Consider the following 23,990-nt stretch of genomic DNA (forward strand, 5'->3'; position numbering starts at 1 on the left):
TAACTTCAAATTATTAAAAACTACTAAAAATCAGTTTTGTTTATTGAAATAAAGCTGAAATACCATAAAATATAAATATTAGATGAAGAACTCTAAAAACTAACTGAATGCTAACTGAAATAAGATTAGGCTGAAGTACTAAAATTATTAAAGCTAAAACTATTAAAAATTTGTTTATTTTGTTTATTCAAATAAAGCTGAAATTTAATAAAATATAAATACTAGATGAAAAACTCAAGCTTAAAAAACATACTGAATACTAACTACTAAAGTCATTTTAATCACTAAAACTATTACAAATTTCTTCATTGAAAAATAAACAATATAAATAAATTAATAAATTAATTAATTAAAGTTAATTTTTATACAGTTAAGTTACAAAAATATGCCTTCATAAATTTATTAAATTTGAAAATTCATTACAAGCAGCCAAAGTTATTGAGATTAATTATTTTCTAAACATATTTTTTGTAAATATTTAATTTCTGATAAAATTAAGTTCTGATAAATTGAAGTAATAGAAAATACACATACATACACATATTTTGTTACAAATATATATACACACACACATATATATAATTCCTAATCATAAAAATGTATTATACAATATATATATATATATATATATATATATTTTTTTTGTTATAACTTCAGCTTGACAAAAAATTTAAATAAATAAAATTTAACTAAGTAACAAAATATAAATAAATAGAATAATTTTTAATGTAATTGATATATTTAGGAAAATGCCCTCATATGGATTTGAGCATCATAAACATATATATATATATATATATATATATATATATTCCTAATCATAAAAATGCATTATTTAAAATAAACAATTAATTAAAATAAATTAAATGTAACTAACTAAATAATTTAATAATTAAATTTTATAATATAATTTTTCTATATTTATTTTTCTATATTTATATATTTAGGAAAATGCCATCATAAATTATTGGCAACATAATTCCATTTTGAAAATCCTTTAGTAGTATTAAACATTTCTGATTAATTATTTAAAATTTTTAATTTCTAATCAATAAATATTTTTTAGAAAATTTAAATAAATAAAATTTAAATAAGTAACAAAATATAAATAAATAAAATAATTTTGAATGTAATTGATATATATTTAGGAAAATGCCCTCATATGGGTTTAAGCATCATAAACAAATTTTTAAAAAAGTAAACTATTTGACAAGACATGCAAGTAAGTAATAAAAAACATAAATAAATAGACAGAAGAAAAAGAAGAAATTATGCCCTTATAAATTATTATAAAAACTGAATCTGTTATAAACGTACAACTGGAAGGATTCTGCAAACTTGGGCGACCAGCTGTTGTTCTTGGATTTGGTAGCAAACTTCCTCTTCTTGTCACTGAGGTGCGGCCCAATGATGTAAACCTCCACGAAGGGCCGGAATATTCCCTGCGTCTGCCAGCGGAGGTCATTGGCCGCCACCACTGTCAATCACACAGGAGAACGGGCACAATAACACCATTAAAATCATCCTGACACTAACAAAGACAGGAAATACAGCAGATCTGAAAGACAGAAGCACCTTTAACTGTGATCTTGTGTCCTCCTGTGCTTGGATCGCTGAAGATCTCCACAGTCATACAAACCTCACCCACCGCATCGTCCACACCTGAGGCTGAGCAATTCACAAGGTCAGAGGTCAGAATTATGTTTATGAATTATGCATTTGGGAACATAATATGTGAGAGGTTTACTTTATTTGCACATCTTTTTGTGGACAAAAATGTATAGCATTTCACTAATATTACGGCAAAATAAAAGCTTTATGATTTGAAATGTTAAAAGCTTGAGGTTTGAAAACTAGTTTGAAATTCAAATAGAATTTTTGTTTTAAATAATAAAAATATTTCCAAATTGTACTGTTCAAAAACGTTTTACTGGTAGTTTGTATGAAATATATTGTCAGTAAAAAGTATAATAAATAAATAAATAAATAAATAAATAAATAAATAAATATAAAATTTCTTTTAATATATTTTATACAAAACTTTATATAATAATATATTATAACTGAAAATATAACTAAATAAAAATAAACATATTAAAAAATAACAAAATAGTACTTTATTTACACATTTCCAATTATTTTAAATAGTAAAAATATTTCACAATTTTACTTTTGATTGGTAAAGTGTATGAAATTTATTGTCAGTAAAAAAAATTACTATCTATACATTTTTATTTAATATATTTTATACAAAACTTTATATAATAATATATTATAATTGATAATATATTATAACTAAATAAAAATAAACAATAAAAAAATGACAAAATAGCAGTTTACTTTATTTACACATTTCCAATCTTTTTGTGGACAAAAATGTACAGCATTTCACTAATATTACGGCAAAATAAAAGCTTTGTGACTTGAAATGTAAAAGCTTGAGCTTCAAAAACTGGTTCGAAATTCAAATAGAAAACAATTATTTTAAACAGTACAAACATTTCAAAATTGTACTGTTCTTGTACTTTGGATCAAATAAATGCAGGTTTGGTGAAATATGAAATATGAAAAAATAAAAATTGTATATATGATAACTAAATAAAAATAAACATATTTAAAAATGACAAAATTGTAGTTTACTTTATTTACACATTTCCGATCTTTTTGTGGACAAAAATGTACAGCATTTTACTAATATTACGGCTTAATAAATGCTTTATGACTTGAAATGTTAAAAGCTTGAGGTTCGAATGCTGAAAAGCAATTTAAGACATTAATATTTGTATTATTACTAGAAAAAAAAAAAAAAAAAAAAAAAAAAAATATATATATATATATATATATATATATATATATATATATTGTGCTTGTGTTAGTGTTATTAGTGCTATTAGAGGTTGTTCCAGCAGAGGGCAGCACAATCAAACTTAACACATCAAAGACGAAAAAGCGATTAAGCATACAAAAAAAATAAGTGTAGTACTGCTTTAAATCCCCCCCCCCCCCCCCCCCCAAAAAAAAAACAATTATTAAAAAGTTTTCTCTTTAATTTACTTGCATTTTTGGTTTTGTTTTTCTGAGCAAAGAATAAACATAATCTATTTTTCCCTCATTTACAGAAGATGAGGGATATGTAAAATCTTAACTTCAGTTTTTCATAAAAACAAACTGAGAATCATTTGTATTTGAAAATAAAATATATATATATTGTGTTTTTTTAATACTTAATATTTGACTAAAAAGTAAAAAAAAAAAAAAAAAAAAAAAAAAAATTAAGTCAAGTGTGTCCCCAAATACTAATTAGTTGTAATTCTACATTTTTAAACTTTGCCCATTTGTCAGTATTTTTTTTTACTCATTTAAAACACAGTAAAATGTAATTTACACTCCTTTATTCTTTTATATATTTTAATATGTACAAGTCAGAATAAGCATGTTGTTTGAATTCTTACATAAATATAGTGTTACACTGAATGACAATGTAACATTATTGCAACCAAATTTTGACATTTTATTCTCCAAAAGTCTTAAAAGTAAACACTTTGCTTGCATTTAATGTTTTCTATGGACATAAAATCACTTTTGTAAATTTCTTTTGACATCTTTGACCCATGTATAAAAACATAAAGCATAAAACAGAAACAGAATCTCTCTGTTTTGGCCAGTTTTAAGCGATCACAGTAAGAATAATAATTTTAGTTCACTATAGTAATATAATAACAAATATATGCTATTTTCCTTAGATATTATTTTTATTATCACAGTACATATTTATTAGGTAAATCATGCATTGTGTAAATCTCACACTTGAGATCAAGAGTATAGTTCCACTAGATGCTCCTATGTAGATCAGCTGCTGATATTCACATGAATATGGATTAATATCTGCATGCATTACTATAAATGAGGTGCGTGAGTGGAGAAGAGATCTGCAGATACATACCCTTCTCTGGATAAACGTCTTCGCTGTTAGTGTATCGCACGCCTTTACCTCCATTAACTAAACACAAGAGAAGAGGAAGATATCAGTCATGATTTGTCTTCAAAAGACTTCCACTTAAACATCACCAACAGGAAAACAATGCTAAAAATCTTCATCTATTCACATTGCTATGGTTCTCAAACAGAGGTCCAGGACCCACCAGAGGGCATCAGTGCACTTCCAAATGGGTAAAAAAAAGGATAACTTTATTTTAAATAAACAAAAAAGGCTTAAATAAGCAAAAACAGCTAAAAAAATCAAGATGGATTTTTTTATTTTAATTCATTACCTTAACTGATTTCTAGACATGGAAACAGCATGAAAATAAATAAATTGAAGTTGTTTTAATGTGATATATTTTATTTTGATTTGGAATTAAATTTTTCAAGTTCCGTATTTGTTTAAATTGCAAATTTGTCAGTAAAAAATATTAAATAATAAAACAAAAAATATTTAGGACATTATATTTATATATAATGATATTTTATATTAATTATAGAATTTAATCCTTTTATTTAGCAATGATATTTTAAATTGATCAAATGTAATGATAAATATATTTATAATGTTACAAAAAAATTCTACTGAGCTGTTTCCAACATTGTAATAATACATGTTTTTGAGCAGCATATCAGAATATTAGAATGATTTCTAAAGGATCATGTGACTGGAGTAATGATGCTAAAATTTCCGCTTCGAAATCAGAAATAAATTTAATTTTAAATATTTTCAAATAGAAAACAAATATTTTAAATAGTAAAAATACTGTACTTGCTGTACTTTGGATCAAATAAATGCAGTTTTTAAAAAACATAAAATCTTACTGTTCAAAAACTTTTGACCAGTAAAAGTAAAAGTTAAAAAACTATAATTACAAATGATACATTTTAATTTAATATATGTTGTACAAAACTTTATATAATAATGCATTTTAACTGATAATATATATTATAACTAAACAAAAATAAACATGTAATAAAAATGACAAAATAGAAAAGTCTCTGAACTCTGAAACTCTAAACCCTAGACTCCTTTGAAGGCTTTTTCAAATAGTATGCTGTCTTATATGCAGTGTTGGGGAAAGTTACTTTTAAAAGTAATGCATTACAATATTCAGTTACTCCCTAAAAAAGTAACCAATTACGTTACTTTTATGGAAAGTAATGTGTTACATTTCTTTTGAGTGACTTTTTAAATCTGGGCAGGGCTTGCTTGATTGTTTTAAGTTCTATTTTTGGCAAATGTAAAAGCCTTTTTTACAAAAAAGCCTCAGGCTTAGAGAAAAGTTTTTTTTTTAAAGAAAATACAGGGTTTCTGCATATATGAACAAGTGAAAATTTAGACTTTTTAAGACCTTTTTAATACAACCTTATATGAAATTTAAGACATAAAGTTGTAATGGAAATACACAATATATTACATGCATATATGTGACCCTGGACCACAAAACCAGTCATAAGGTTAAATTTTACAAAACGGAGATGCATGCATCATATGAATACTCAATAAATAAGATTTCTATTGATGTATGGTTTGTTAGGATAGGACAATATTTGTCCGAGATACATCTATTTGAAAATCTGGAATCTGAGGGTGCAAAAAAATCAAAATCCTGAGAAAATCACCTTTAAAGTTGTCCAAATTAGGTTCTTAACAATGCATATTACTAATCAAAAATTACATTTTGATATATTTACAGTAGGAATTTTACATAGAATATTCATGGAACATGATCTTTACTTAATATCCATATGATTTTTGGCATAAAAGAAAAATCAATAATTTTGACCCATGCAATGTATTTTTGGCTATTGCTACAAATATACCCCAGCGACTTAAGACTGGTTTTGTGGTCCAGGGTCACATATGTAATATTCAATGTGTTTAATGTAAAAAGTAACATTTAAAAATGTTACTTTTTAAATCTGGGCAGGGCTTGCTTGATTGTTTTTAATATAAAAAGTTCTATTTTTGGCAAATGTAAAAGCCTTTTTTACAAAAAAGCCTCAGGCTTAGAGAAAAGAATTGAATTTCATTCATTTTGAGCAATCTGGATCAGTTTTTTTAGTGAGTGAGATGAATTAATGCATGTTCACATTTATTCTAGAACTAAAGTAACATCTTACTCACAATTTCTCTCCACATGGAGACAGGAGAGCTTTTAATCAATAAATGGGGGGAAAGGTAACTGGCGTTACTTATTTGAAAAAGTAACTCAGATATTTTCTTGTCAATTAAAAAGTAATGCGTTACTTTACTAGTTACTGCGTTAGTTTACTAGTTACTGTCTATGATTTCGTCAGTAATAATCAAACGAAAAAGAAAAAACAATAACTATTGCCTGTACACTTTCGGATACTTAAATTTCAGATACTTATTTTAAATAAGTAATTGTTTTAAAAAGTATTGCATGAAATAAATTTGATATAAAATGTAAATAAATTGAATCTTAATTTTAAGATGGCAGTAGTGACATACAGAGATTCCAAATATAAGCAAAAAGCATAGAAACTGCAATTTTGATCAAATGTAAAGATTCCCACCCCTTTACAATGAGCCCATTTGTAACATCAACTAAGATTGATGAAAGCTGTAGAATAGAAGTGTTGTTCCTTGTTAGAGTCTGTTAATTTCAACATTTACTGATATATTGTTACATTTTGAAGTTTATTTTGTTAACATTAATGAACTATGAAATAACTTTAATGATCAATATATAATTAATGTTTTTATTAATTTACAAAGTATGGTTTAGTACTTTTTAAAAATAGTAGAGCACTATTTTAGTTGCCTTTCAGTATCCATTTTCAAGATCTATCGGTTAATTAATCGGTATCGGCCAGTGTGGTCCAACCTAGCTATCGGTATCGGTACAAACCAATATCGGTCGACCTCTATAACATAACATACTTTACTTGTAATGCGTTACACCCAACACTGCTTATAAGATCCCTCGTTCTGACTAAAGCAGTGTTTCACAGATAAGATGATCCCAGAATGCAATGCACAGACAGACGTACCCTGAGTGTGCTGCGACTGGACGAACTTTCTGATGAGTTTGTCGGTGGCCTGTGTGTAGAGAGACAGTGCATAACGCAGAGACTGCAGGTCCGGACTCTTCTCCAAAAACGTCTTCTTCAGACCCACACCGCCCGCGTGGAAGTATTGCTGTCACACACACACAACACCATCAGCTTTAGCTTCTCTAACAAAAACTGACAAAACATATTCGCTGACCTTTTGTCCATGACTGAGACTAGAAGAACTGACACAGCTATTCGAATGTGTTTTTATTTATAATAACATAATAAATCAGAAATCTAGATCTAAATGCACATTTCCATTGCACATATGTGACCCTGGACCACAAAACCAGTCATAAGTGTAAATTTGTCAAAATTGAGATTCTTACGTAGGACAATGGACAATGTTTGACTGAGATACAACTATTTGAAAACCTGGAATCTGAGGGTGCAAAAAAAATCTAATTATTGAGAAAATTGCCTTAAAAGTTGTCCAAATGAAGTTCTCAGCAATGCATATTACTAATCAAAAATCAAGTGTTTATATATTTATGGTAGAAAATGTACAAAATATCTTCTTGGAACATGATCTTTACTCAATATGCTAATGATTTTTGGCATAAAAGAAAAATCGATAATTTTGACCCATACAATGTATTTTTGGCTATTGCTACAAATACACCCCAGTGACTTAAGACTGGTTTTGTGGTCCAGGGTCACATATACATTTTGTAAATTTTTGATATGTATCTACTATCTATACATTTGTAAATTATTATTTGTTAATTCCTGCTTTAGTAATCAGCTACCTGTATATTATGTTCGTATCAATCTGCAATACCTGATTATAGTTAACAACAACCTGCATACTATGCTCCTCTATTTGTACATTCTACTTGTTAATAGCGCCTGTAAATTATGTCCACAATACTTTCATCTGTAAATAATTTCCATAGTTTCTCCCTGCACATATCTCCTATTAGTGCACTTATAACTTATAAATTATACCCTGCACTTGCTGCTTATTGCACTCCTGGTTAGACCTAAACTGCATTTCGTTGCCTTGTACTTGTACATGTACATGTGTAAAGACAATAAAGTTGAATCTAATCTAAAGTCTAATAAACCTTATGTATAAGTTTAAGTTTATAAGTGTACTCACCCCTTGTCATCCAAAATGTTCATGTCTTTCTTTCTTCAGTCGTAAAGAAATTATGTTTTTTGAGGAAAACATTTCAGGATTTTTCTCCATATAGTGGACTTCAATGGTGCCCCGAGTTTGAACTTACAAAATGCAGTTTAAATGGAGCTTCAAAGGGCTCTAAACGATCCCAGCCGAGGAAGAAGGGTCTTATCTAGCAAAACAATCGGTTATTTTCTAAAAAGAAATTACAATTTATATACTTTTTAACCTCATATGCATGTCTTGTCTAGCGCTGCATGTACTCTGTGTATTCCGGTTCAAGACAGTTAGGGTATGTCGAAAAACTCCCATCTCATTTTCTCCTCCAACTTTAAAATCGTCCTACATTGCTGTTTTACCTTTTTTTTTTTTTTGTAAAGGGCATTTGATCTTCTTTGCACGTTCACTTTGTGAACACTGGGTCGGTACTTTTGCAGCGATGGAGGATGATTTTGAAGCTGGAGGAGAAAATGAGATATAATGATATAATTATTGTGAATGATATCTTTTAGAATATAGAGAGGAATAAAACAAGTTTTGGTTTATGTAAGAGTTACTGAAGTGGAGGAAAAAACCTACTAGTTTTTAGAGATGTTAATTTTCGCCATTATTTTAGGAATAAAAAGCTACATAAATTATTGTGAATGATATATGAACAAACCCTTCAGTAAAATCCTTCAGAATATAGTGAGGAATAAAACCCTAAGTTTTGGTGTATGTAACAGTTACTGAAGCAAAGGAAAAGTTTTTAAAGATGTTAATTTTCGCCAATTATTTTAGGAATAAAAAGCTACATAAATTATTGTGAATGATATATGAACAAACTCTTCAGTAAAATCCTTCAGAATATAGAGAGGAATAAAACCCTAAGCCTTGTCTGTGAAACCCGGGGGTAAGACTTTTTAAGGCCTTTTATTAGGAAAAACGTTAGGATCCACGGACACCCTGAAATAACCAATCATTTCGCTAGATAAGACTCTTCTTCCTCGACTGGAATCGTTTACAGTCCTTTGAGGCTGCACTGAGGGGCACCATAGAAATCCATTATATGGAGAAATGCTTTGTCAAAAAACAATTTCTTTACAAATGAAGAAAGAAAGACATGAACATCTTGGATGACAAGGGGGTGAGTAAATTATCTGTAATTTTTGTTCTGGAACTGAACTTCTCTTTTATTCTCATTATTTGTGCTTATAGGCAAAAGTGCAAATAATTCTCATGTAATTTCTCAAATGTGACCCTGGACCACAAAACCAGTCATAAGGTTAAATTTGACAAAACTGAGATGTATACATCATATGAAAGCTCAATAAATAAGCTTTCTATTGATGTATGGTTTGTTAGGATAGGACAATATTTGACTGAGATCTATTTGAAATCAGAAATCTGAGGATGCAAAAAAATCAAAAAGACTGAGAAAATCACCTTTAAAGTTGTCCAAATTAGGTTCTTAACAATGCATATTACAAATCAAAAATTACATTTTGATATGTTTACAGTAGGAATTTTACAAAAAATCTTAATGGAACATGAACTTTACTTAATTTCTTAATGATTTTTGGCATAAAAGAAAAATCTAAAATTTTGACCCATGCAATGTATTTTTGGCTATTGCTACAAACATACCCCAGCGACTTAAGACTGGTTTTGTGGTCCAGGGTCACAAATGACAACAATCACGATAAGATATTATGATTATAATGTTGAGCAAAACAATTGTGATTATCAGTTTTACCACTAACATTTGTAATTGACGTAAACAAGCAAAAACAGATCAAATTATGTTTCTTATTTAAATGAATAAGAACAACCATCGTTTTTTTATTTTATTTAATGTACTGTGTGTGGAAATTGAATGTATGTGTATAAGTGTGATAGAATAAAAGTTAACAGGTTGATTAAATATGGTAAAATTTGAAACAGGACTAAAGCTAAGACTAATATAAGAAAAGCAGACTGAATGACCACTAGTCAGTATCTGATCACAGACATGTCCGATTGTACCTTAATAGTGTCCAGTGCGAGCTCGATGACTGCACACTGTTTAGGGGACAACGCTTTGGCCTCCTCTCGCACCATGTGCTCCTAGAAGACAAAAACAAACCATCAGATTTACACAACAGTGTCCTTATGAAAGTTAACTGAAGCGAAGTGATGTCCGTCTGAACTCACCTTCAGTTTGGAGAGCTGACCCAACTCTTTAGCGGCATTAAAGATGAGCTGTGTGCCCTACAGACACAAACAAACACAAAGAGTTTTGGTTACTGCTGCTCACAGACAAGATCTCATAGGAACCAACTGGAGATTTCTATGATGGTGGTTTTATAGTCAAATATGTTAATAAAGAGGAAAAAAGGATTGGATATTATGGCACTGGATTAATGGCATTGGAAAACATTTTAATTAAAAAAATTGCAGCTCAAATTTGAGCAGATCCTAGAGTAAGTCTGAGAGTTTGTGGGTTCATGAAAAGCTAAAAAATAATTAAATCATAAACATTTTAAATTTAAATAAATGTTGAAATAAAAACAAATCGAAATAAAACACAAACAAAAAAAATATATATATATTTTATTTTTTTACCTGCATGTCATGTGACAAATGTGAGTTGATAAAAAGCTAATAATTCAATTATAAAAATGTTAAATTAAAATTTTAGTTTCAAAATACAAACCACTTACCAAAAGATTAAATATTTTATTTGCTCACCTACATAACAATTGCGAGTTCATGGAAAGCTAATAATTAAATTATAAACAAATAATAAATTAAGCCAGTATTAAATATGTAATTATATTCATTATAATGTATTATCAATGTAATAAAACTATTTTTTCCTACAAAATATTTATTATGTAAAATTCATTTAAAACTATCCAGACACTGTAAACAGTTTACTTTGATGATTTGAAAAAAAAAAAGTTTTAAAATAAATGTTAAAATAAAAACAAATCGAAATAAAACACTAACAAAAAAGATTTGACAAAAAAGATAATTAACTAAATTATAAAAATGTTAAATTAATATAAATGTTAAAATAAAAACAAATCGAAATAAAACACTAACAAAAAATATATATATATATATTTTATTTCTTTACCTGCATGTCATGTGACAAATGTGAGTTGATAAAAAGCTAATAATTCAATTATAAAAATGTTAAATTAAAATTACAGTTTCAAAATACAAACCACTTACCAAAAGATTAAATATTTTATTTGCTCACCTACATAACAATTGCGAGTTCATGAAAAGCTAATAATTAAATTATAAACAAATAATAAATTAAGCCAGTATTAAATATGTAATTATATTCATTATAATGTATTATTCAATGTAATAAAACTATTTTTTCATACAAAATATTTATTATGTAAAATTCATTTAAAACTATCCAGACACTGTAAACAGTTTACTTTGATGATTTGAAAAAAAAAAACGTTTTAAAATAAATGTTAAAATAAAAACAAATCGAAATAAAACACTAACAAAAAAGATTTGACAAAAAAGATAATTAATTCAATTATAAAAATGTTAAATTAATATAAATGTTAAAATAAAAACAAATCGAAATAAAACACTAACAAAAAATATATATATATATATTTTATTTCTTTACCTGCATGTCATGTGACAAATGTGAGTTGATAAAAAACTAATAATTCAATTATAAAAATGTTAAATTAAAATTTTACAGTTTCAAAATACAAACCACTTACCAAAAGATTAAATATTTTATTTGCTCACCTACATAACAATTGTGAGTTCATGAAAAGCTAATAATTAAATTATAAACAAATAATAAATTAAGCCAGTATTAAATATGTAATTATATTCATTATAATGTATTATTCAATGTAATAAAACAATTTTTTCATACAAAATATTATGTAAAATTCATTTAAAACTATCCAGACACTGTAAACAGTTTACTTTGATGATTTGAAAAAAAAAAAAGTTTTAAAATAAATGTTAAAATAAAAACAAATCGAAATAAAACACTAACAAAAAAGATTTGACAAAAAAGATAATTAATTCAATTATAAAAATGTTAAATTAATATAAATGTTAAAATAAAAACAAATCGAAATAAAACACTAACAAAAAATATATATATATATATATTTTATTTCTTTACCTGCATGTCATGTGACAAATGTGAGTTGATAAAAAGCTAATAATTAAATTATAAAAATGTTAAATTAAAATTACAGTTTCAAAATACAAACCACTTACCAAAAGATTAAATATTTTATTTGCTCACCTACATAACACTTGTGAGTTCATGAACAGCTAATAATTTAATTATAAACAAATAATAAATTAAGCCAGTATTAAATATGTAATTATATTCATTATAATGTATTATTCAATGTAATAAAACTATTTTTTCATACAAAATATTATGTAAAATTCATTTAAAACTATCCAGACACTGTAAACAGTTTACTTTGATGATTTGAAAAAAAAAAGTTTTAAAATAAATGTTAAAATAAAAACAAATCGAAATAAAACACTAACAAAAAAGATTTGACAAAAAAGATAATTAATTAAATTATAAAAATGTTAAATTAAAATAAATGTAAAAATAAAAACAAATCAAAATACAACAAAACAAAACAAACAAAAAAGATTAAATATTTTATTTTTTACCTGCATGTCGTGACAAATTTGATTTGATGAAAAGCTAATAATTAATTAAATAATAACAATGTTAAATTAAAATATTACAGTTTCAAAATACAAACAAACCAAACACTTACTAAAAGATTTTCATGAAAACTTATAATTAAATTATAAACATGTTAAATTAACATAAATTAAGTCAGTATTAAATATGCAATTATATTTATTATAATGTATTATTTACAATTTTGAACAATTTACCATACAAAATATTAATGCTACTATATAATAATTTTTGTAAAATTAATTTAAAACTATCCAGACACAAGATTTCTGACAATATGACACTGTAAACAGTTACAAAAAATGAAGATGATATGAAAAACAATAACTAATTAATATGACGACTAAATTATGTATTTTTTAAAATATATATTTTATATATGTTTTGATATATGTTCTATTGATACTGAAGAGGCATCCAGACCAGTGTTATTGTAGTAAAATTACCTTTTTTTATTAATATTCATTTTTTTTATATATTTAATTTTTTTTTTTTTTAGGTTTATTTGAGTTTTACTGTCATTTGTATTGTGTTTAATACTTTTTTCAGTTTTAATTATTTACTTTATTATGTACTTCCATTAAAAAATTATTTCAGCGAACATTTATTGCATTTTTAATTTTAAGTAATGAACATTTGTTGGTTTTAATGTTATTTTTAGTTGTGGATAATAACCCTGGTGCAGACTCACACTGCTGGATTAGAGTTACATGTGAGTGCAGGACAGAGAAAAAGGAAGCGGTAAGAAGGAGACAGGAAGTCCAGACTGAGTGCCTGTGACGGGAAGACATCCGACAGGAAATGAAGAAGACAGTCTGCCGTGCATCATGCTAGAGTTTCACACAGACAGAGACGGACTGAACCACAGAATCTCACTGTTATACTTACAATCATCTGATGAAAGATGAATGATGATGAAAAGAAATGAGAGAAGAATGAAAATCACAACACATACACACTCATGCACTGCAACACACATTTAACTAAAGGATAAAAATCTCTTAATTAGATGCTTTGATGGCAACTCTTCCAAAAATTAATGCCCTACATAGACAGCTGACTTCTAAGGCAGCAATTCCACAAAAATATTACTACTTACATTTCAATATTCTTATATGCATAAAAATAATATGTAATAATGTAATTTCTATAAATAATATAGTTAATAATAGTATTTAATAATAATTACTTAATAATAATAATAATAATAATAATAAATTAGTCGTAATGAATTATTACTTATAATTACATTCATATTATAAATAAATAAATAAATAAATAAATAAATAAATAAATATACACTGCCGCTCAAAAGTTTGGGATTTTTAATGCTTTTTAAATTAGACTTTACTGCTTATCAAGGCTGTTTATTTGATTAAAAATACAGGGAAAAAAATGTAAAATTGTGAAATATTAATGCAATTTAAAAAAGTGGTTTTCTATTTTAATATACTTAAAAATATAATTTATTCCTGTGATGCAAAGCTGAATTTTCAGAATCATTACTGCAGTCTTCAATGCCACATGATCCTTCAGAAATCATTATAATATGCTGATTTATTATCAGTGTTGGAAACACTTATTATTATTATTATTATTTTTGGACCTGTGATCCTTATTTTAGAATTGTTTGATGAATGAAACGTTAAAAACAACAAAATTTATTCAAAATGGAAAACATTTGTCACAATAAACACCAAGATCAAAGTTTTGGGGTCAGTATTTTTCTTCTTCTTTCTTTCTCTCTTTGAAAGAAATCAATACTTTTCTTCAGCAAGGATGTGTTCAATTAATAAAAAGTGATAGTAAATATATATTATATTGTTAGAAAAGATATTTTTTAAAACTTTTTATTCATCAAACAATCGTGAAAAAGTATCACAGTTTCCAAAAAAATATTAAGCAACACAACTGTTTCCAACATTGATAATAAAAGTAATAAATCAATATATTAGAATGATTTCTGAAGGATCATGTGACGCTGAAGACTGGAGTAATAGCTGATGAAAATTCAGAAATAAATTATATTTTAAAGTATATTAAAATAAAATAAAAATATTTTGAATTGCAATATTTCATATTACTTTTTTTGCTGTATTTTTGATCAAATAAATGAAACTTTGAAGATCAAAAGAGATTTGCATACATTCAAAAATACATTCAAATTATAAATAAATTCATATATGATTTAAGTAAGCTCCCTAGTCTTAAAATGCAGCCTATGTAGGCGGCTGGCTAGGTTTGTGATTGTGTCTCTGCGGTCTCTCAGCACATCAGCATTAATACAGACTCACACTGATGGATTACAGTTAATGGATGAGGAGGATGAGAGTGTTGAGGAGTCAGTATTGATCTGAATGGAGGATTTATGCTGCCATCATCAGAGCGCTCTAAAGTACAGGATCATATGTGTCACTATGGAAAAACACAGGCACCTATAGAAATCTGATCAATCACAGAGACACCTGATGAATCACACACACTAAATCAAAGACCTCTAGGATGCAGAACATGAGTGAGTGTGTTTGAACATGGATCAGTGATGGAGTCAGACAGTAGTACAAAAACATTTTTAAAAATAGAGACAAATTTATCTGAATATATACAGTTGCAATCGAAATCATTCAACCCCTTTGACCTGCAAGACATTTTCCTGCAGAGAACAACATTCTGTGAAAACAATTCAACAAAGGCATCAGTGAACTATTAAAGAAAGTCTATTAATACATATTTGAGTAGTTCTGAGAACGTAAGTTGATGAATAATGAAAATTATTTTTGAATTGGCTCTAAACATTTATGTTCAAAATTATTCAACCCCTGAAAGTAAATTAGGTGTAGAATCTTTTATTCTTTAAAACCACCAATACACTGCAAAAAATGCTTTTCTAGCTTAGATTTTTTTTTGTCTTGTTTCCAGCCAAAATATCTAAAAATTCTTAAAAAATTGTTTTCAGAAAAAACTAGTCAAAATTAAGTGGGTTTTTGCTTAGAACAAGCAAAATAATCTGCCAATGGGGTAAGAAAAAAAATCTTATTTCAAACAGAAAACAAGATTATTTTTCTTACCCCATTGGCAGATTATTTTGCTTGTTTCAAGAAAAAATGCATTTAATTTTGACCTTTTTTTCTGAAAACTAGACAATAATTTTTACTCATCTAGAAAATTCTTCTCGATTTAAGAATTTTCAGATATTTTGGCTGGAAATAAGACAAAAAGTCTAAGCTAGAAAAGCATTTTTTGCAGTGGCCTGGAAGTGCTTAGATGCTTCTGTCACCTTTCTGCTGCAATCTTGGGCCATTCCTCCCCTGAAAAAGCTTTCAGATCACTGATAATCTTTGGTTTTTACTTTGCCACTGCTTGCTTCAAATTCAACCATGTATTTTCAATGAGAATTGCATCTGGAAACTGAACAGGCCACTTAAAAACATTCTATGACTGAACCCTGAACCAAGCGTAAGTAGATTTGAACGTACACTTTGGGATGACTGTCCTGCAGGAATGTTCATTGATTATTAGCTTCAGACTTTGCACAAAAGACCTCACAATGTTTGCCAAAATGGTCTGATACTTTAATAAATCAATGATATCCCTTGTATGGTCATGTTTTCCACTTCCTGCTACAGTAAAACCACCCCATAACAGGACTGGCCCACCTCTATGTTTGACGATGGAGATGGTGTTCTTCTGCTTATAAGCTTTGTCATTTTTGCACCAGACATGCGGCTGATCCATACATCCAAAAAGTTCCAGTTTGGACACATCACTCCATAAAACATTCTTCCAGAACTCCACAGATCTATCCAAACAAATTTTGGCATGTTCAAGGCAGCCTTTTTGTTCTTCTTGGTCAAGAGTGGTATTCGGCAAGATGTCTCAACACAAAGGCCATAATTGTCTAGTGTTCCTCTTGTACACAGCATTGAAATATTTTTCCTCCTTTCGTCGGGTGATCGTGCAAGTCTTTGGCTGTACATTGCAAGTTTTTCTCAGTTGATCTGATCAAACATTTTATGATATTGTGCTTTTTTGTTCAACAGCCTCAAAGGTTTTCTGGTTCAACACACTTGAATCTAAGGAATACGGCTGCCAGCTGTGTCTCTAGGAACTTGTAATGTCTTAGAAATCTTCATGTAGTTTTAGACTTTCTAAAATAGCAATCTATTTCTTCTCTATTGATTTTGCGTGAGCTCTGTTGACTTTACCATATGTGACCCTGGACCACAAAACTGGTTAAATTTGACAAAACTGAGATTTATGCATCATATGAAAGCTCAATAAATAAGCTTTCTATTGATGTATGGTTTGTTAGGATAGGACTATATTTGACTGAGATACATCTATTTGAAATCAGAAATCTGAGGATGCAAAAAAATCAAAAAGACTGAGAAAATCACCTTTAAAGTTGTCCAAATTAGGTTCTTAACAATGCATATTACAAATCAAAAATTACATTTTGATATGTTTACAGTAGGAATTTTACAAAAAATCTTCATGGAACATGAACTTTACTTAATTTCTTAATGATTTTTGGCATAAAAGAAAAATCAAAAATTTTGACCCATGCAATGTATTTTTGGCTATTGCTACAAATATACCCCAGCGACTTAAGACTGGTTTTGTGGTCCAGGGTCACATATTTGCTACTCATCTTCAGCGCATGCATGGGCTAAGAGTATACTATGCGTAACACCCCAAGATAATTCCATTTTTAATACGTTTGTAAAAGCTTAAGACAATTTTTTAAGACAATTTTGTTCCTTACCATAAAAATAACTGTCTTAAAACAGCAATGTTGAATAGGGGTTGAATAATTCTGACATAGCTGTGTTAAAAACATTACATTATATATTGACATTATCACTTTTCATTTGCCAGAAAACTGTTGTAGATGCAATTTTATTCCTGGATCTTCAGAAAGAGCAAAAATCATTTGTAAAGTACTGCAGTCTCTTGGGGGGTTGAATAATTTTGATTGCAACTGTATAAAATTACCTTTAAAAAAAAAAAAAGTATTGACTAGTATTGACTATTAAATTAATTTGATTGAAATATATTTTCAGTTTTATTTTCAAATAAATTAAATCTTTGGTGTTGCGGTGCAAATAATTGAATGAAAATGTTAAAAACTGTTAAGGTGCATCACTAGTAATGATTTGATTTTAATATAAACTATGCATATATGCTGAAATATTAGGCCTGAAAAAAAAAGTCAGAAAAAATATAACTAAATGGTTAAAAAAAATTCTAAATTTGATATATGCTGCAAAGAAAAAGCTCTCTTGTTTTTATCAGAGTGTTTATTTTTAAATTATTTAGATTAATTAAATGATAATTAAATAAACTATATTTGTTTTTGGTTTTCAGCTAAATTAAAACTTTAATTTTCAGCGTTTCGGTAAAAAATGAATTTCACACACCGTTTGGTCGGTCAGCGGCGGCAGGACGATGGTTTTCTCCATGGTGTTCATCACCAACTTCCACAACTCTTTCAGCACTCTCTTCAGAACCGTCTTCTCACAGATCTTAGCGAACAAACTTAGACTGAGAGAAGAAGAAACACAGATCAGAAACTACATTAAACATCATTATAAACTAATATAAGTGCAAAGTGACAGTGTTTCTCATTTTCATTCAGCTCATTAAAAAACTAATACTAAAATGAATTAAAACTACAAAGACATAAAAAACCAAAAAAAATTATTACAAAAATTTGTAACTGAAATTAATGTAAAATCATCAGAAAAGCATATAAATAAAAAACACCTATCTTTTTTAAATAACCCAAACTATAATAGTATAGGGTTAGGGTTGGAGTTATTGTTACAATGTGACATGCTATCAAACAATTTTGTGTGTAACCTAATTAATATTTACTTATGTTAATAATATTATAAATAATATTAATGTTTATTTTTATTCTTTGTATTCTGAGTAAGTCTTTGGTTAAGCTTGATATTGCAATTAAAAATGTTTGGAGTCAGTTAAATACTGCTTAGATTTTTACAAATAAATCACATAATTTCTTTATTTTATTTATTTATTTATTTTTATTTTAAAAGGGACAATGCACATTAATTAACATAAGTGATCAAGTCTATGTTAATGTGCCAGATTAAGCCATTCATGCTAGTTTTCGTCTGCAGTCCCTGATGGCTACTTAAAATAATCTGATATGTAAAATGATAGAGTCCAGTATCAATTAATTTATTCATGAATAAAATAGCTTTTCAAATGGACAAATAAGCAGACATTAAAACTGTTAATTTATGTTTTAATTGTAGGTAATCAAAACAATAAAAAATAAATTCTAAATAAAATCTTTTACAATTTCTTTTTTCATTTTATATTACATTGTTTATATTGTCGAGTTTAATTCACATTTAGGTAAACAAAAATATCAATTTAATTTAATTGTAATTAATAATGAAATTTTTTATTCATATTTAAAACTAGACAACATAAAAACCTAGTTTTTAATTCAACTTTTAAAATTGCACATTCATTTTTGTATTTTTATTTAACTTTATTTTTAAATGGTTAATTTAAGTTTAAAATGTAGGAAACAAAATACAATTTTTATGGCAACTTTTAAAATTGCATGTTCATTTTTACATTTAATTTTGTATTTTTATTTATTTTTTATTTTAAAATGGTTAATTCATGTTAAAAATGTAGGTAAACACAACAATAAATAAATAAATAAAAAAAAAAAAAAAAAATGTTTTTAAGCATGTTTTTTATGTTTTTTATTTATTTTGTTTTAATTTTATATTATATTGTTTATTAAAAAATGGTCATGTTTAATTCACATTTTAAAAATATTTTTTTGTTAATGCAACATTTAAAATAGTATGTTTATATTTTCTATTTCATTTTCTATTTAATTTAATTGTTTTAATTCATATTTAAACCTAGACAAACATAAAATTTAAAAAAAGTTTTTAATGGCAATTTTAAAATTGCATGTCAATGTTGTGTACTTTTATTTAACGTTATATTTAAATGGTTAATTTAAGTTTAAAATGTAGGAAACAAAATACAAGTTTTTATGGCGACTTTTAAAATAGCATGTTCATTTTAACGTTTAATTTAGTATTTTTTATTTTTTATTTATTTATTTATTTATTTATTTTTTTTTATTTTTTATTTTTTTACAAATTTTATGTTTAAAATGTACGTATACACAACAATAAAAAATAATTATAAATAAAAAACCTAAAATGTTTCTAAGCATGTTTTTTAATTTAATTTAATTTTATGTTATATTGTTTATTGTATTGTTTATTAAAAATGATCACGTTTAATTCACATTTAAAACATAGGAAAACGAAAATAAAATGTTTTTTAATGCAACATTTAATATAGTATGTTCATATTTTAATTTAAGTTTAAAATGTAGGAAACAAAACACAAAAAAAACCAAGTTTTTATGGCAACTTTTAAAATTGCATGTTCATTTTTACATTTAATTTTGTATTTTTATTTATTTTTTATTTTAAAATGGTTAATTCGTGTTTAAAATGTAGATAAACACAACAATAAAAAATAATTATAAATAAAAAACCTTAAATGTTTTAAGCATTTTTTAAATTTAATTTTATATTATATTGTTTATTAAAAATGGTCACGTTTAATTCACATTTAAAACATAGGTAAACAAAAATAAAATAAGTTTTTGTTGATGCAACATTTAAAATAGTATGTTCATGTTTTCTATTTCATTTTCCATTTAATTTAACATTAACATTTTTTATTCATATTTAAATCTAGACAAACATACAATTAAAGTTTTTAATGCAAATTTTAAAATTGCATGTTAATTTTGTGTATTTTTATTTAACTTTATATTTAAATGGTTAATTTAAGTTTAAAATGTAGGAAACAAAACACAAGTTTTTATGGCAACTTTTAAAATTGCATGTTGATTTTTACATTTAATTTAGTATTTTTATTTATTTTTTATTTTAAAATGATTAATTCATGTTTCAAATGTAGGTAAACACAACACAGTTCCCTTTCGATACTTTCACTCGTACTGCGTCGTAAGACGCTTATGGGAAAAGCTCCTTTTCTCCTGAGACTGAAGCATTTCAATAACGCAGTGTAACTGCACGGCCATTGGTTCGTGCAGTGTTAAAGAAACGAACCAATGGCTCGGCAGCGGAGATGCACAAACCTATGGCGATGATTCGCGCCCGATCGCGCCAAAAGGGGCGGAGCATCTGGCTATATAAGCGAGCATTTCGCCATAGGGAACTCAGATCCTTCTTCTTCAGCGACGACTTCTGATCTTCGCAGAGACTGACTACGCAGACTTCGCTCAAGCAAGCCTCTTCTTCGCCGTTGACGAGCCTCGCAGCGGATCTTCACTGCTCGGCGGATTGACGCTCCGGAGCTGATTCCCTGCTGCTATCCGGCGAACATCTGAAAGAGCAAATTTAAGAGCAAATTTCTACGGCGTTGTTGCAAATGCCACCGCGTTTTTGTTGCTCGTGCAGAGCCCCTCTGCACGCCGCTGACACTCACGCTGAGTGCGTCTCGTGCCTGGGTCACGCCCACGCTGAGGCTGCGCTCAATGAGACGGAATGTTCCCATTGCGGGAATATGAGTCTCACTTCCCTCCGCTCGCGGCTAGCTTTCTTTTCAGAGAGCGACGCCGCTTCTCGCGCCCTCCCGCTTACTTCCTCGCAAGAGCCTGCTAGGAAGAAGCAGCGGGGCAGGAGATCTAAGAGCGCGGTGACAGGCGAGCTCACGCCGGCTCAGACCCCGCGTGCCTCGCCTTCACCACATGGAGAGGAATCGCCAGTTCTCTTCCTGCATCCTGACCAGTGTCCCTCTGCGGCTGCGAGCGATCTGGTCTCCTTCGGAGGAAGTGAATGCGAGGATGACAGCATGTCATTGGCCGCATCTGACGCAGAGGAGTTGTCGGGCTCTTCCCATGACCCCGCCCCCTTGCCGTCTGCGCAATCCAGCGCCGCCAGCGCCGGTATGGACGCCGAACTGTTCCGTCTCCTATCTAAAGCTGTCGAGGAGCTGGATCTTCAATGGTCTCCCCCCGAGGAGCCCTCTAGGAGCCGGCTGGATGAATGGTTTCTGCCGGGGCGCCGCCAGGCCCCTCGTCAGCGAGCTTCACCATTCTTCCCCGAAGTCCACGACGAAATTTCTAAGTCCTGGCGTGCTCCATACTCCGCCCGCCTTCATACTTCCTCTTCTGCTGCCCTCACCACGGTCGATGGCGCTGAGGAAAAGGGCTACGAGAAGCTGCCTCCGCTGGACGAGTCGGTTGCTGCGCACCTTTGCCCGCCCACCGCTATCGGCTGGAAGGCTAGGGCGTCACACCCGTCTAAGCCCTGCAGGACGACCTCTACCCTCGCTGGACGAGCGTATTCGTCTGCTGGACAGGCAGCTTCGGCGCTTCACTCAATGGCGGTACTCCAGGTGTACCAAGCAAAACTCCTCCGCGGGCTGGACGAGTTGGGCCTGGATGATTCTCCGCTCAGAGAAATACGCAGCGCTACGGATCTGGCGTTACGCGCCACGAAGATGACGGCTCAGGCAATCGGGCGATCGATGGCCAGTTTGGTGGTGCTGGAGCGCCACTTATGGCTTAATCTAACGGAGATCAAGGACGCGGATAAGGTCGCCTTCCTTGACTCCCCCATCTCGCCGACCGGCCTGTTCGGCCCAGCTGTCGAGGGCTTCGCGGAGCGCTTCACTGCAGCGCAGAAATCGTCCCAAGCCATGCGACACTTTCTGCCTAAACGCTCAGCCTCTGCAACGGCTCCTAGTCGCCCCAAGCCGGCGCCGACTCAGCAGCCTGCAAAAGCCACGCCCCCAGCTGCGCAACCAGCTCCTCAGACGGAGCTCCGTCCTCGTTCACGCTCGGCCAAGCGCTTCCCCTTCCCTAAGCGCCAGGGACCTCGGCCAAGAGTGGTGTTGGACCAGGCGCCGCCAGCGTCTTCCTGATCTCAACAGCAGGAAGAGGGAGGGGCCAAGTCTCGCAGCAGCCGGACCAGCCCCCAAAGTGCCTCTTTTGATCCCTTCTACACTCCGTTCTGTTCCGAGTGTAAGGGAACTCATGTTTGTAGACAATGTAGCTGTAACTCACGGGCCCTTTGTATCAGCGCCCTTACAGCAAACCGCTGTGATAGCGGGAAAAATAAAAAACAAACATTTTCAAGAAAAGAGCAAATTTCCTCTTCCAATGCTTTCAGACAGCATACAGCTGTGCGAACCATTGCAGCCCCTAGCGACACGATCCGCGGCGTGGCAAGCCATCCCCGGAGTGTCAAAATGGGTTTTGGGTATAATAGAACGAGGCTATGTACTCCAGTTCGCTCGAAGACCTCCTCGCTTTCATGGTGTGATCACCACCTCAGTTCGCAGCAAAGACGCAGACGTCTTGCGATCAGAGGTAAAGAATCTGTTGGCCAAGGGCGCCGTGGAAACGGTCCCCCCAACACAGAGCGAGTCAGGTTTTTACAGCCGTTACTTCCTCGTTCCAAAGAAGGATGGCGGTCTACGCCCCATCCTCGACCTCAGACAGCTGAACCGCGCCCTCATGAGACGGCCGTTCAGAATGCTTACACTAAAACAGATCCTCTCGCAGATACGCAAAGGGGACTGGTTTTGTTCACTGGATCTGAAGGATGCATACTTCCATATTCAGATCGCCCCCCATCACAGGCAATTCTTGAGATTCGCCTTCGAGGGAGTGGCATATCAATATACAGTCCTTCCGTTCGGACTGTCGTTAGCCCCTCGCACGTTTACAAAGTGCATGGACGCAGCGCTTTCCCCTCTGAGACAGATGGGAATCCGCGTCCTGAACTATTTAGACGACTGGCTCATCCTAGCCCAGTCAGAGAACGAGCTAACGCACCACAGATCCTTAATCCTCAGCCACTTAGAGTGCCTAGGACTCAAGGTCAATTTTGCCAAGAGCGTACTGTCTCCCAGCCAACGCATTGCGTTCCTGGGAGCAGTCTTCGACTCACGCCAAATGAAGGCAGCAGTTGCGCCGCAGAGAGCCCAAGCCATTCGCAGGCTCGCGGCTTCCTTCAAAATAGGAGCCCTTCGCCCACTCAAGGTTTTTCAGAAGATGCTCGG

At 30.5% G+C, this 23,990-nt stretch overlaps 1 protein-coding gene across 1 annotated transcript in view; it reads right to left on the reverse strand.

Annotated features, from left to right (window-relative positions):
* Positions 1-1,277: 1,277 nt before the first annotated feature.
* LOC141343800 (protein unc-13 homolog A) overlaps positions 1,278-23,990 on the reverse strand; it is a 155,619-nt gene continuing 132,906 nt past the window's right edge. The window contains exons 61-67 of the mRNA XM_073848445.1: positions 18,299-18,422; positions 10,361-10,417; positions 10,193-10,273; positions 7,003-7,150; positions 3,944-4,000; positions 1,576-1,668; positions 1,278-1,477 (exon numbers count right to left, since the gene is read on the reverse strand). Of these exons, the coding sequence (XP_073704546.1) occupies positions 1,278-1,477; positions 1,576-1,668; positions 3,944-4,000; positions 7,003-7,150; positions 10,193-10,273; positions 10,361-10,417; positions 18,299-18,422 (760 nt within the window). The remainder of the gene's footprint in view (positions 1,478-1,575; positions 1,669-3,943; positions 4,001-7,002; positions 7,151-10,192; positions 10,274-10,360; positions 10,418-18,298; positions 18,423-23,990) is intronic.

The sequence above is a fragment of the Garra rufa genome, chromosome 10, assembly GCF_049309525.1.
Source record: "Garra rufa chromosome 10, GarRuf1.0, whole genome shotgun sequence".
Taxonomy (NCBI): domain Eukaryota; kingdom Metazoa; phylum Chordata; class Actinopteri; order Cypriniformes; family Cyprinidae; genus Garra; species Garra rufa.